This window comes from Talpa europaea (assembly GCF_964194135.1).
Source record: "Talpa europaea genome assembly, chromosome: 9".
NCBI lineage: Eukaryota > Metazoa > Chordata > Mammalia > Eulipotyphla > Talpidae > Talpa > Talpa europaea.
Window position 1 is genome coordinate 96,104,024 of NC_140076.1, and position 15,784 is coordinate 96,119,807.

General features: G+C 34.0%; 1 protein-coding gene across 3 annotated transcripts in view; it reads right to left on the bottom strand.

Annotated features, from left to right (window-relative positions):
• ARHGAP29 (Rho GTPase activating protein 29) overlaps window positions 1-15,784 on the bottom strand; it is a gene marked incomplete at both ends in the record, with an annotated part of 50,217 nt that overhangs the window by 21,575 nt on the left and 12,858 nt on the right. For 2 of the 3 annotated variants that reach the window (XM_084243089.1, XM_084243088.1), the window contains 6 exons: window positions 615-679; window positions 1,578-1,715; window positions 2,184-2,232; window positions 4,300-4,372; window positions 4,729-4,825; window positions 13,357-13,491. In XM_084243089.1, coding sequence (XP_084099215.1) covers window positions 615-679; window positions 1,578-1,715; window positions 2,184-2,232; window positions 4,300-4,372; window positions 4,729-4,825; window positions 13,357-13,491 — 557 coding nt within the window. Of the gene's footprint in view, window positions 1-614; window positions 680-1,577; window positions 1,716-2,183; window positions 2,233-4,299; window positions 4,373-4,728; window positions 4,826-13,356; window positions 13,497-15,784 lie in introns of all 3 variants that reach the window. The other variant, XM_084243087.1, reaches the window with a different exon arrangement.

Sequence of the window (15,784 nt, forward strand, 5' to 3'; positions counted from 1 at the left end):
TGTACTATTGTAACAGGGTGGTGCCCAGGAACGGGGGAGGTTCCAGGTTCCCTGTGCCACCCAAGCAGGGTGGAGCTGAGCAGGGAGGAGAAGAAACTGGAGAGACTGGGGGAGGAAGGAAGCAGGATGGAAAGCCAGAAGGAGACCTGGAGGAGGCACATGGAGCAGAGAGACATGTGAAGTGAAGAAGCTGAATTTGCTTCTTGGTTGTGGACTGGTTGAAACAGATGTGGGTGAGAGACCCGTGGGGAGGTTAACAACAGCAGTTTTTATCTTGTTTTTGATTTTGCTCTTTTCTTCCCAATCTTGTCTGGTTGTTTCTGATCCTTTTCAATGAGTCCCTGCAGAAAGGTGCTTTAGACTTGTGGCAGGCTTTCGGGCTTTGCTCTGGGCCAACCCTGTATGAGTGGAATTTAACCCACAGGGGACAGGTAGCTTTGGGTGCTTGATTTAGAAACTATATTGTTTTTTCTGTATTGTTTATTAATTGTATTAAAGTTCCTTTCCATTAAAAGTCTATATGTTTTGTGTTGATGGTTTGGGGTTTCTGAGGTGCCCCTCTCCCTGCCCTATAGCACTATCAGAAGTTCATTCAGTTTGAATTGAACACTTACTTGTATTCCAATGTTAGTTCTAGTTGCCTCTGCCAACTTGACAATATTTCTAGTTGACTCCAACTCTGAAAAGGTCAAAAAAGGCAAGAGAAGAGAAAATTAACTTGTTTTTCCCTCCACACTGTAAAATTATTTGCAATTCCCCAATTAAAAAGTGATCAGAAATACTAGTCTATGTTATGATATGATGCTGTGATTCTTATTTGGAAGTGCTCATCAAAAGCAAATAGGAAACTTTCAAAGTATACTTGTTTAGACCTCACCTCTATGAGGGAGTTGGAACCTATGCTTACATATTATCCTTTTATAAGACTAATCACAGGTGGATCGTGATGGCCATTTCCTATTAGAAAACAAATAATGTAGTAGAAAGAGTCTGGGCTTTGGGTAAATTCTATGTTCTTCCAGCCATTGCTTTATGATCTTAGGCAAATCTGCTCTCTGACCTTGGGGTCAATCATTTATCTCAATTGCTTCAATTGCAAAACTCAGATAGTAATTCTTGTCTTGCATCCTTTCCATGGTTTTAGTAAGGATTAAATAAGATCATGGATGGGAGAGCATTATGTCAACCATAAAACACTGGGAAAATAATAGCTATTAAGATACTCCTTATATGTTTCCATTGTCTTCTGCTTATACGTTTTGTTACTTTTATTTCCTTGTATATGATTACACTTCTTTTTACATATTATGGTATTACTTCCTTAAGGGTAAAGTCATTCTATTTATCTTTTATGTCCCCAAATCTGTGGTTTGGTCCACAGTCATGTTCATTAACTACATTTATTCTAAGCATCTTTTCAATTTCAAGAAGAGAAAATGGACAATGATGTTACTCAGTATAATGAAACAGCTATTAATTTGGAATCATTTTACTCAGAGTCTATAGAAAGTGAATTACAAAACAATTTTGTTTTTTACACTCCAAAGTTAATCAGATACCCCAAAAGAACAACTCACCCAAGCTAAGCTTTTTTTCAACCCATGAAACTATGTTCTTGGTATATTTTGACCATGTTTTAGCATATGACAAAGCCAATTCTATAGACCCAGTGTTCTTTAATAGCACATTGTCTAGTTCCATAGGAGAGAAGTTTCCTGGGGAAAAAAAAATCAAGTAAGAATACATTAAACGTGATCACATAATTCTAAATGAAGAATCACGTAAATCCTAAGATCTTCAAATCACTCAAATCCTAAGTTCTTCAAAAAACTAGTTAAAACTACACAGGAGACAAATTTAGAATTAAAAATTCAGAGTTTAATTTTGAGTTTAAAATTGTTTAATTATAATGTATTTTTTCTCTTAATATGTATTTCTATCATTCATCAACTTACAAGTCCTATATAATTCTTGACAAGTCTCTATCATTATCTTTCTGTTCTAGTAGGACAAGTCTCTATGATCATCTTTCTATTCTAGCAGGCTTTTCTCTGAAGTTTTATATCTAAAACTTTAAATATCACTCAGTGGTAAATATGAATACATTAGGTTACTAAGCAAAAAGAGATTACTGAAAGTAACTACAAAACACTTGACAAAGTTTTAAATAACTCAAGCATTACCTTTTTCATTAGATGAGTCCACTGATTCCACAGAAACATTTTCAAAAGACTTACAACATGGAAGAAAACAAATTTAAGATTAGAGCAGAAGATAACAGACCTCTGCTTCAGAAATTTTTCACTCTAATTTGTTACTCTGACATAATTCCAACTAAGGAATTTCAAGTATTTAGAACTCAAAGGGCCTTAAAAGTCTGTTAAAATACCAGAACATTTATAAGAATTATATAGCTTTTTACAGCAGTAGTTCTCAAGGTCCAAAATGAATAACCTTATTGTTTACGAACAGCACTAGTTAATGTTAGTGAATCCATTCAATATTTCAATTCTGCAGATCTCAAAAATTTAAGTAGTTACAGACACAATCTAAATAGACTGCTGTCTAAATAGAAGCCAAAGACCTCTTTTCTAGTCATTTATTATATAGTAAAAATGGCCTTTTGCAACTTTATCATATGACAAGCATTTTCTAGAAGTTTATTGGACAACTTAAGTGTGTAAGTTTCTATGATGATGGAAATGTTCCAATATCTGCACTATCTAATAAGATAATAAGATAGTTACTGATATTAGTTCCATATAGTTGTTTGTACATTTTGAAAAGTGGCTAATACATAAACAACAAGTAAATTTTTAATTTTATTTATTTAATTAAAATAAATTTAAAGAGCTGCATGTAGCAAGCGGCTATTTTACTAGACAGAGCAGGAAAATATTACCTACAAAATTTGAGAGAACTTAAATTTGATATATTTAGCTGAGCAATGAAGAGTATACAGGGATTCAATGCAAAAGGGATCAGAGAGACCTGGATTTGAAGTCCAGTTCTATCACTTAGTAGTTATATGACAATGTGCTATGAATTACTCAACTGGTTTGCTCTTTTGTAAAATAGGGATAAGAACATACTTTCATAAAGCTATTTTAAGGATTAAGATGATGTAGGTTTCACATAGTGCCTGGTACATAGTAGGCACTATTAAATAAACAGCAACTATTATTTTTCAAGGATATTTTCAAAACTGTTCGTTAAACAAAGTAATTAAGTATTAGTATAAATATGAATGCACCAGAGAGGCAAAGAACAGGAAATATGATTCACACCTAAAATTTAAATTATTTAGAGCCTTGTCAGAATGTTTTATTATATATTAAGAATTAGCAAGTTTGAAAAGATAAGTTAAGGAACAATCATGAATCACAGGATAAAATTCTTCATCATTCTGATAGGGCTTATACTCTGGCCTCTGATTCACCAATGGAAATAAATGACTTCAGAAATAGTCACAATGTTTTCCTCATTACTGTAACACATAGAGCAAATACCTTAAATAGTCATTCATATTTTGTATGATTTTTAAGAGTGACCTGAATTTTTTATACTATTTTGATATAACACAAATATCTGATACATTTCTAAACATTTATTGAAATACTTTTTGGTTTCATCATCTGCAGGCAATGATCCGGAAATGTCATCTTGAACAGGAAATGTCCCTAACTGAGTTTGTTTAAATATCTTGCATTTGGAGAAAAGAATTTAATCAAATAAAAATAATGCTAATGTCCTTTGCGTTTTAGCTAAGATCAAGTGTGAAAACATTACTACCAATACTCTACATACATGACTCACATTCTATCAGGTCACATCAATTTTTCATCTATTTGGGAATCAGAACACTAATCCTCTGACATAAGAATGCTGTTAGGGAAAATTAAGACTTACAGGCTTGTTAGTAAAGTGTTTCATGGTAAAAAAATGCAGGATGTGTGAAAAGATCAACACTTTCAGTCTTTAAGATGACAAGGTTAGGAGGAAAAAATGACTTAATATTATTTTTTAAAAATTTGGTTTAGATGGCATATATATTAATTTCATAAGACACTATAAAATAACATGTTTTGAAATGAGTTTGACTTAAAAGGTTCATTTAAATTTTTGTTTCTGAAAATGACCATAATTTATCTTATTTAAAATGACTGATCTATTTTTCTTGTTATAATAAATTCTAAATTCAAAAACTATCTCAAAAAATGTTGAGATAAAAATTAAGAAATTTTCAAAATATCAAGTTAAAAATACTGAAGTCTTTTCTTTCACACAAACTTGGCTTACCTTACTTTCCCGAGAAACAGGCAATCGCAATAATGAATCATTGCTTACATCTCCCATAAGGAAGTTTGTAAGACTATGCAGAGGAGTTAAAAAAGGAAAAGACAAAAGTCATTACACTGCTTGGTCACCAGCTTTACATTCAACATGTCATCTAGAAAAAAACTTTTTTAACATAAGAACCTTAGAAATAAATGCCTAGAATTCACTCACATAAACCACAAACATAATCATATGCAAATGGATGTTGCTTCCAAATAGTTATTTTGTAGTAATAAAGGAGCACAGAATGCAGGTTTTCCAAAGCTGTGATGTAAATACTTTACTTCATTTGTAAATACTTTACTTTCCATGTATCTACTGAATTAACATGGAAATCTCTCACTCAATCACCTATGCTCAAATGTCTTTAAAGGACAACTGTCTACTTACATATTCCCGAAGGTAAAGGCCAAGGTTTCAATGGAAGAAAACACTTCTCTGAAGAGATCATTTTTGTTTTCTTCATTAACTTCTGTGAAATTTACAGCTAGAGGGAAAAGGTGGTTACAATAAATGAGGGAGCAAGCATTTCAAACGCAATTTACAGTCATTTAATCCTTTAAAAATCCACCATTACTTCTAGAAACATTAGAAGATCCAGAAACAAAAACCTAATACACAAATAGGTTATGATAGTCAAGTTCTTTATAAAAGAAATCAAAGAAAAGAATCAGCATGCATAAAAGTAGCTGGCATTCCAAACTGCCCCAAGCATTACATAATTTCACACATCTTAAAAGTGACTCAATGTGAAATCAATTGGTTTTAGAGTCACAAAGTCCACACCACACCAGAACTCTCTCATTAAGAGTGAGTGGTCTGTGTTATTCTCTCTTATTTACTGCTTTCTGGCATTTTAAAATATGAGTTAAACATACTGTAGCTCACGGACATGAACATGAAGTATATTTTCACCATGAATCACCAATAATTGAAATCGTATAGACATTTGACATAGTATGACACCTATATACAAAGCAAATTACATAAAAAGCACCTAATGATTTATAAATTAACTACAGTCTTATTTCTTACAGGCTCTTGGGTTTTGAGGTTCATGCTAATTGACATATAGCTTTTTTATTTTTTTAACCATAGGGATGGCCTAACATTTTACATTTTGGTAAAGCAAATTGTGACACATATTGGACAAGGATTCTTTTTATAAATTCTTCTGTATGTACCTGGGTTAAAAGTCCAGCTGAATTTTACCAAGAAAATGTGAAGGTGGAATTTTTTAAAGTAAACCATTCTGTTATAGAGCCACCCCGAAAACAATTCTACTCAGGTTGAATTAAAGGCCTTAACTGGCTGGCTGTATCCACCCTCCAGAGGTCCTTGCCAATAAAGGCAAAGAAACCAAGTAGAGAGGAAGCCATCCCATGCTTTAAAACAGTTGTTACTAAGTTCGGCTACATATTAGAGTTATCTAGAGAGTTTTAAAACTAAAGACTGGATCCCAGATTCAGATTCAGACTTTACAGGTCTGGTGAAGTATAGATATTCATTCAAAAGCTCTCCTAGGCGATTCTAACATGCAACTATGATTGAAATTCCTTACTGGAAGGAAATCAAGGATTCCTCAGCAGGGATGAATTAAACCTCAAGCCTGTAAGCCCCATAAAATTACAACTAAGACTTTACTGTTTAAGCCTTTATAGATAGAAGAAGCTAAAGCCCATACTTTTCATTAGATTCTGCTAAATATCCTGATACAAACAACCTAAGAATCACTGTAAGTAAGCCCCATTGATTATAAAATAAGTATTTTAAAAAATATTTCAAAGATATTTTTGGATTTCTGCTCTAGCCAAGATGGAAAAACAGGCTTACACTTCTGCTAGAAATGAAAAGAAACCTGCTCAAAAAAAGTGAAACAATGGTTTTCAAGACATTGAGTATCAAGCCAAAAAGGCCAAAAATCCTGATAGAAAAGAAGCAAACTTAATTGTAAGGTCTACAACTGCCCTGCTTAGGGCCTAATACCACACAAAGCAGATTCCTGAATAAAGAAAACAAGGGGTAAAGAAGGTTATTTTATAATGAGGAGTCAATTCCTCCAAAGGACATAATTCTATAGATATACACACCAAATAAACAACTTCAAAATGCACAATATTATGGACCACAAAAGAAGTTTATGGGATTTAAAGGATTTAAATCAGGCAAAATAAGCTCTGTGACTACATGGAACGAAATGAAAAATAACAAAAAGACCTATGATAAATCCCCAGATATTTGGAAACTAAACACGCTTCCAAATAACCTGTAAGTCAAAGAAGAAGAAATTAGAAAGTATTTTGAGCAGGATGAAAAAGGGGCATGCATTATCTGGACTGCGACAAATCCATAAGAGTACACGTCAAAAGTTATCAAACTGTACCCTTTAAATATATGCAGTTTATATCTATCAATTATACCTCAATAAAGCAGCTTTTATAATCTTATTGGAAGAGACTTTAAATAATTTATAATATGAGCAAAAATGTAAAGGCTAATCTATTTCTAACTTTGCTAGAATTTAAAGAAAAAACATTTATAACACTATCCAAACTTCTTTCTTTTTCCTAGCACTAATTATGACTGGCAGATTAAAAAATATAATTCTGGGCCTCCCTGGTGGCGCAGGTGGTTGAGTGCAGTGCTGTGAAGCTGTCCGTAGCCTCTGCAGTGTCAGTTTGATCCCCGCTGGCTGGGGAGCAACCCACATGGCGCAGCAGACCTCTCCTGTCTCGCCAGGTGCTCCCCTGTCCACAATAATCTCCTATTAATAAAAATTGAGGGCCTTTTTTCCCCTAAGCTTTCATCCAACTTGACCATTCTGCAACTCTAAACAACTCTTCTACTTAATATGTATACAACCTTGGAAAAGCCTGTTTCAGCTTTCTTATTTGCAAAATAAGAGCTCATATAACAATAGCATTGACCTCAAAAATGTGCTGTGAGGATTAATGCAATAATCCATGCAAAGAATTTAACAGGGTCTGGCACACAACAAGTACATTCTAAATAAGATCAGCTGTTATTATTATTACAAATATTAACGACCTCCTTCCATTTGAAGTATTCGGCTCTCTTAGAAGCAGTTTGTTATAGTGACTAGAAGTAAAGACCTAAGTTCAGCTTCAGACCTAAGTTCAAATCTGATCTCCACCACCTCTTGTGTTATTCTGGATACATTACCTAGCTTCCATTTCTTCTTCTCCTTCTTATGTAAAATAGCAACTGCTGAAAAGTTGAAAGACTGGGAAAACAAATGTGAGACGCCTACAAGCATGTTAGTAAACATGGGCACATGCATGTATCTATCTGTAAGCAACTCATACTTCACAGTCATTCTCATTCTACCTGCTGTTCTCATTGTGGCTTCCTTATCTATACATTATCACTCAAGGAATCTCAAAAACTACCTGTCTTGTTTTTAACCTCTGAGTTCTAGACAAACATTTCCAATGCTTGATATATTTCCTACCCTTCTTTCCAGTCTTAACCCGTAAGTACTGTGATCGCAGCTGAACGCTACCTACTCTTCTGCTCTATCCTTCCAAATCTACTGTTTTCCTGACATTCATTAGCTCATTAGCTTTGCTTTCAAAACATGCATAAAATATTTTTTGTCTTCCTTTCTAGTCCTACTGCCACTGACTTAGCTAAAAAAAAAAAAATCACATTTTATACCTTTAGTCTGGGCTATTTAACAACCTGCTAATGTGTGTCTTTGTCACCAATCTTTTCACACTATTAGCTGTTCTTCAAATTCTCAGCTGTTCTCTATTCTATTTCATGTTTTAAAATGCTGGTCACGGGCCTCCCTGGTGGCGCAGAAGCTGCCCGCAGCCTCTGCAGCGCGGGATCTATCCCTGGTCGCTGGGCGAGGGGCCCACATGGCGTGCAGACCTCTCCTGCCGCCCGCTGCTCCCCTCAGCAGTGTGCTTCGGTCCTTCTGCCTGCTCTGCTCCCCACTCTGGCTCTGGTGAATTCTCTCACCCTCCTGCGCTTCTGACTGTACCCAGTGCTTGTATAAATAAATATATCTTTAAAAAAAATGCTGGTCATAATCTACAAATTTGATGTCAAAAATCAGGGCTCACATTTTGAAAACCACTGAACTGTAAGATATAATGGAAGAAATGTCACCATTTGCATGGAAAGAAGTATGTTTTGGGGGGGAAACAAAGTACAAGCTTTACATAATGAAAACTAAGTTGCTTCTTAGAAACACAAAGACAACCTGAAATGCTACTATAATACTATAACATAATAAATGAAATGCATACTATATTTTTAAAAATATAGTATGTAAATATAGTATGTAAACATGTAAATTCTTAATTACTTTATAAATTTAACTCAAATCACCCTCAAATACCAACAGATATTTTTTGAAATTATACAGGTCAATTCAAAAATCCTAATGAAAAAACAAAATCCTGAACAAAAAGAGTAATGGAAAAGGGAGCTATCCCCACCAGATACTAAAATATACTATAAACTACAGTATTGAACATGACTAAACAAGTAAATGGGACAGAATTATGCCCAGAAATATAACAATTCATGTATTCATGATAAAGATGGCATTTCAATTCAGTGGGGAAAAGATAAATTATTCAATAAAGCAGTTATTACTTTATTCAATAAAGAGTATCACAGATACTCTAGAATGTATCAGACTTAAAATAATAAATGATATAATAAAAAAATTAGAAGAAAAAACCAGGAGTCCTTCTTAATATCTAAAATCCAAAAACATAAAAAAGATTGATAAACTTAAGTGCAGAAATAAATACCACAAGCAAATCAAAAGATAAAAACAAACTAGAGAAAACATGCAATTTATATTAAAGATTAAGGGCTAATTTCACTTACAATTTTTCAACACACACAGAGACCAACTATCAAGAAAAAATAAAGGGGGAATTCACATGAAAGGATGAACAAATTTTTACTATCAGACTGAAAAACACAGTTCTGTTGGCAGAGATACAGGAAACAATCTTTTCAGCACTGCTATCAGGACAGAAAGTCTTCATTTGGCAGTATCAAATGAAGTCATTTGGCAATATAAAAAATATAAATAAATGTGCATGTCCTCAGAGCCAGTAATTACTGATCTAGGAGTTTACATGGCTGCCTCTTCACTGTACCATTGTTGTAACAGAAAAAAATTGGCAACAATCCAAGCACTTACTATATAAATTATAGTGCTCAGTATACTGGATTACCACACAGCCTTAAAAAAATATTTAAAAAGTAATAAGTAAATCTTTTACATATAGATAACTCAGAACAATGAGCAAGAAGCAAAATGCTACCAGTTATATCAAAAATATTGGGAAAAGACATGCTGTATTTGTATTATATGTCTCTGGAAAGAAACAAAAAAATAGTTAATAGTTGCTGCTTATCTAGGGAAAGAATGGTAGCAAAAGATCTGAAGTAGGAAAGACTTATCACCATTGAAAACTCTTAGCCATTTGTATTATGAACCAAGTGAATTGATTGCCTATTAAAAATTAAGGTTTTCAAACAGAAAGAAAGTATGTGGCAGCTACAATTTTGTATGCATAATTAAAGCTTATTTTTGTGTTTGCTGAATTTTAAATGTAGAGCAAAATACAGATATAAAAACCTAAATAAATGGTTCTTTTAATTTATATTACAAATAAAACTGACCAAAATAACTGTAAATAAAAAACACAAATACGAAATACATAATAAATTACTGAGTGATGACGATTATATTTATCTACTTCAACAATAAGCTATATCTCTCTTATCATATTGCAAATATTTTGTGAGACTGAATTTCTTGCTTTATAATAAAGCGACACAGGAAATACAAATCACTACTAAAATGAAGGTGGGGAAGCTAAGAACTTTTTTTTAAAGGTATAATAGATGGTAGGTCCACACTTAAAATAAAAAACGAGACGTCAAACATTCTGACTTCTCACTTTCATGTACAGAAATTGATAGGTTTAATCATTCAAACCTGGATAGCACACACTGAGATTATAGTTTCCTGATTCTAAAGTTACTCTGTGTATGGTTTTGTTTTTATTTATAATTGCCTGGTGTATGGCATTGACAGTTTGATGTCCACATTTCACAGAATGTCTTATTTCATTTATTATTTTTTCTGAAAAGGAAAGTTCAATTAAAATTGTTTTAGTTTTGACTATAGAGTAATTTTTTAAATAAGGGTTATTTTGAAAAATTCTGAGGTTAATTCAAATGTATGCCAATATCTTCCAAAGTAAGGTAGTATTCAGAGCCAGTTGTTCTGATCAGATGGCTTATAGAAATTTCTGGAATATTCACATATGAAGATTTCTTACTAATGAATGTCTTTAACTTGAACCTAACCAAAAACTGCAACTTTATTCTGTGTACATTTCCACAGTACAGTGTGAAGAAGTTTTGTCCCAAACAATAAAATACTTAAGCTATTTACTTATTCTGTTTTTTTAATACTGTGATAACATTTATTAACCCCCCCATAAATGTAATCACAGCTATAACTAAATGAGCTCCACATTCCTCAGTTTCTCTGATCCTAACATACAATGATTTTTAAGTTTTTCACTTTAAAATAAAATTTTACCTTTATGGTTTTTGAAATTATTAAAACAGTCAGAAAATAAAAAACACTTAGATTTCTACAGAATGGATATTCAAAGTTGGTTTCGACCTAACCCTTACCTTTCTAGGTTTTGAAAACTAAATTATTTGTTAAATAACAGAATAAGTTCTGATTTAACCTCAATTTTTCAGGTCACTAAATATTTTTCATTAATTGGGAGATTATTGATTAGACTCTTCAACAATAAGTGGGGGGAAACTTTTATTTAAAGACATAAACTTACACCAAAGAAAACACTATTTTTTAAGTTTTCTAGTCTGATGGAATCCTACTGACACAGCGTAAGTTTCCCAACAACAAAATAATCTTTTAGATTTCCTCCAACACAAAAGTAAAATAATAATCCCAAGGGTAAAGACAGTCATAGTGGGAAATAATATTCAAAAGATTGCTTTATCTCAAAGAAAAATGATCTTCAAGGCAGCTAAGTGGCCTCCCTCTTCAAGTCTGTTTCTGGAATGTGGACACAAACTATACACAGGCACACTCCTTCCCCAGGACATCCTGACTACACACAATAGCCACTGACAACAATTGAATGGGTCCCTATTTCTAAGCATGGAAATTTTACTATCTATAGACACAAATATCCCTATCTATGTCAAGTTAAATGGCACTTATAAACAGTCTATTTAAAAACTAATTTAGTTACTAGGCACATTTTTTAAAGTCACACTTCTCAGAAGCAATCCATTTTTCCATTTAAAGTCATCTACATTTTTTCAGTGCTTGAAATAAAAAACAAGATTCTCACAAACATGATAAATCTATGTCAAAGCATAGGGGGCAAGTTGTTCTTAATTATATGGACTGTCTTTTGACAAGGTTTTACTTTATCTTACAGCCTCATCCCTTGACACTTGCCCTTTGACCTTTCTAGTTATGAGTATTTCACCAATCTATCTTCTTCATATCCAGACTTTTTATACAAGTCTTATATAGAACACACTTGCACTCCCACCTCACCACAACAACCCAGTTAATGCCTACTCAACCTCTGAAATTCAGAACATGCTAAAGTCTCCTTTCCTCTCCTTACTCAACCCACGGTAAGCCACTGTTTAGTTACATTATTTGAATCTGTAATACCTGTCAGTGACATTTAGTATTGATGATTTTAGAAGCCAGCACTTTTTAACTTCCATGACATTTTTTTCCAGATCATTTCCCTAGTTTTGTAGGTATTTCTCATGTTCCGTTGTCTTACCTCTATTTCCGGGATCTCATATTTAGTCCTCTACATATTCTGCATCCTACCAGTTGGTGTTATTCTCTTTCATCACCACTTACACATCAACAAATCTACATCTTCATCTCCAAACTTCAGCTTAAATCCCTCCCTATCATTCCACCTGCTGTATGTTTCAGCAAACGAACATCAATGCCCTTCTTCTGTAACAACCATGCCCCACCTCTAACACACCCTAGCTTTTGCCTTAGATCAAACCCTCATATAGTCCAGTATTTCTAATCTCTAACTGAACTCCCTCTCTTCAGGCTCATCTCTTTTCAGATATTCCCCTTACCTTCTATCCTCCTTATATTCTACAGCCCAGAATAAAAGATTTGAACACTTTTGGATGGCAAGTCATTTCATCTGAGGATAATGTGTAAAAAAGGTGTACGTGTATACACACGTGTGCACATACACATATGTACATACTTACTTTTTACTTTCATTTTTTCACATTTTAAAAATAAGAAGTCTTCTTTTTCTCCATTTGGTTCTACCATTTAAGTGCAGTCATTACAAATGACCAGCCATTTTCTAGCATCAACTGTCCTCATGTAACAGTTTTTTTTTTTTTTTATACACTAATAACACACTTCAAAAGAGCATGAACGGGGCCTCCCTGGTGGTGCAGGCGGTTGAGTGCAGTGTTGTGAAGCTGTCCACAGCCTCTGCAGTGCCAATTCGATCCCCGCTGGCCGCGGAGCAACCTACATGGCACCACAGACCTCTCCTGTCTCACCCGCTGGTCCCCTCAGCAGTATATTTTGGTCATTCTGCCTGTTCTCTTCCCTGCTCTGTCTCTGGTGACTCCTCTCACCCTCCCGCACATCTGGCCTGTACTCCAGTTCTTGTATAAATAAAATAAATCTTTAAAAAGAAAAAGAGCAGGAACGCTTTCAAAAAAATTCGAAGACTTTAAATGTCACTTATTTCAATTAGCATTTTTAGAGTGTTTCTGTCAAATAGAGAATTTTGGTAAGACTGTGGGAATATTTAAAATATTGAAGAATATGTAAAGTCTGTGATACACATCATACCAAGGACAGGAGAACAGAGGGTGCTAGTCATTATGGACCAAAATGTGTTCTTTTTGCATTCTTGTTGTCCATATCAACCCACTTTTACAGATTTTCCTTACCTTTCACTTTTGCAGTAAGCATTTCTGCAGCATTGTGAAGATCAACAGAATTGAGGTTCTGATGTCTATTCATTATAGACTTTAAAACACGGAGAAGTTCATCCAGACGTATATGAATGACTTCTTTAAAACAATCTTTGAAAGGAGAAAAGAGTTATTTAAAATTTATTTTCAAGTTTCGGGAATCTAAACTATGAAAAACCATTTTGAAGCACATTTCAATAGTAGTATTAACTTCACAATTTTTGCCTATTAGATGTGCACTTCTATTTTCAGCATAGCAACTACATACAATCTATATTGTCTTTGGAAAATCCTAAATTATTTTAATTAATTAAGTATTTGATTCTCAGTTATGATCAATTCAGCACTACCTTTTTCAGTTTTCTCAGTAACTGTGCTTTCCGGTTTTCCCTTGAGGCAACTTCATAAGCTAATAAATCTTTTCCTGTCTTAAAGTTTCTATTATAACACACTTTTATCATATATAGTAACAGAGTTAAAGTTCTACAATATTAGCCAATATTAAAGAACACTTACAAGTTTCCACATTAGAATTAATTCTTTACATTAATCACCAGATACTGGAAGTTAGCAACTCGTAGGCAAATATATATACGGCCTGCAACGTGACTCACTCATTTTTCAAACTGTGATGTGCTTTACATGTGAATAAAATGCATTTATCTTTATATGGCTCAATGAATTTTTGTGCTTTTTCGAAAATGTGAATTAGTTGCCAATGCTGAAAAATTGGTGGATTTTTTAAAAATTACAGACTATTCTTGAAAACGCAAGTCTTGTTATAGCAGGTCCGCCTCCTCTTGGCCACAGGGAGGACCAGAGCACTGCAGCTCTCTTAGGCGTGCATTCTTTCTCAGTCTCCACCAGTCTGTTGCCAGCCTACTCCACTCCTTTACACCATCCCTGATCTAAGGGATGCCGATAGCCTTTATTACCCCTGGAAATAGGATAACCATAACATAATCCAAACCAAAACACTCCAGCAAGTGAAAACGGGAGACACTACTCATAGTCATGCTAGCACAAGAGGCATATTCCAGGATCACCAGCCTAGGGAAACCAGAAAATGTAATCACAGTAAGCGTTAAAAATGCTAATTCTCAAATGTCTGAAAAGACAACTACTTAAAAACAATACCTTGATGTAATTTTTGGTTCTGTAACCTTACATAGCACTAGTGTTTAATAATTAACATTTATTAAGTGCTTCCATGCACTTAAAGGATATTATCTCATTTAATTTTCACATCAATCACATTAGGCAGATAATTTTAAAATCTCCATTGCACGGATGAGAAAATTAAGGCACACCCAAGTTCACCATGTTAATAATCTCTGGAGACAGAATTGTACCCAGGGAGGAAAAATGCAGAAACCAAGCACTGAATAGTATACTGCCATCCTACTGAAATAGCTCAAAAAAAATTTTTTTTAAATACTGCCATTTTGTAGTTATACAATTACTTTTTTTAAAAAAGGCTAAATGACAATGCTAGAAATAAAGCCAGTCTATGGCATAAAGACCAAAAAATTCTACCATCACCTATCAAATATTCCATTCACTAACAGCATTATCAAGGGAGAGACACACAGGATAAGACACAAGGAGAGAACAAGGTGGGGAGCTATAGCTATAAGGGCAAAATATATTCCAGGAAAAAGCAAAGAATAATAGTTCAGGTAGTGATGAAAGCAAAGAGAACAGTGTGAGAGAAAATCTGACTCATCCAGCAAAATTTAATGATAGGAAAAGAAATACAGGAAAATAGGTGCTGGTTGAATAAGTAACCTTGGAAATAAAGAAAATCTGTAATACTAAAGGCAAAGGAAATGCACAAAAGTACTGTACCCAAGTTGATAAAGTGTCCTTTATGAGGGTTCAGGTTAACAATTTCAATTTTGCTGTACCTCTATACTGGAAAAGAACTGTTGAGTAAATTGGTAGTGGATGGTGGAAGCCAGGTATCTCAATACTGGAATGGAAACTTACAAATAAGCAGAGGGAGGAAACTGTAATGATCCCTGTGATGATGGATTAGAGTTGGATAATTCAGTAAGAATTCCTGTTTAACTTAATAGGTGGCTACATACAGAAATATTTATTTAAAAAAACAACAAATATTTCTAAGTAATTGTAAATAACCTGTGCATACACAGGTTAGGAAGGCACATGTATTTCTTTGCTCTGTCCACTAAGAGGGACTACTAAAAGAAATGACACCAGCAGCCACAAGCATACCCAGCACCTTGATCTTGGTTTCTAATACCATTCTTCAATAAAACAAGTCAGGCTCCTTGGCCAAACGGCTATATCTCAGAGTGTGGCAGGAAATAGATAAGATGAGCCAGGAACATTCTGCAGTTCCATAAAGAGTAAAAAGAACACTGAAGAGGATATGCCATAG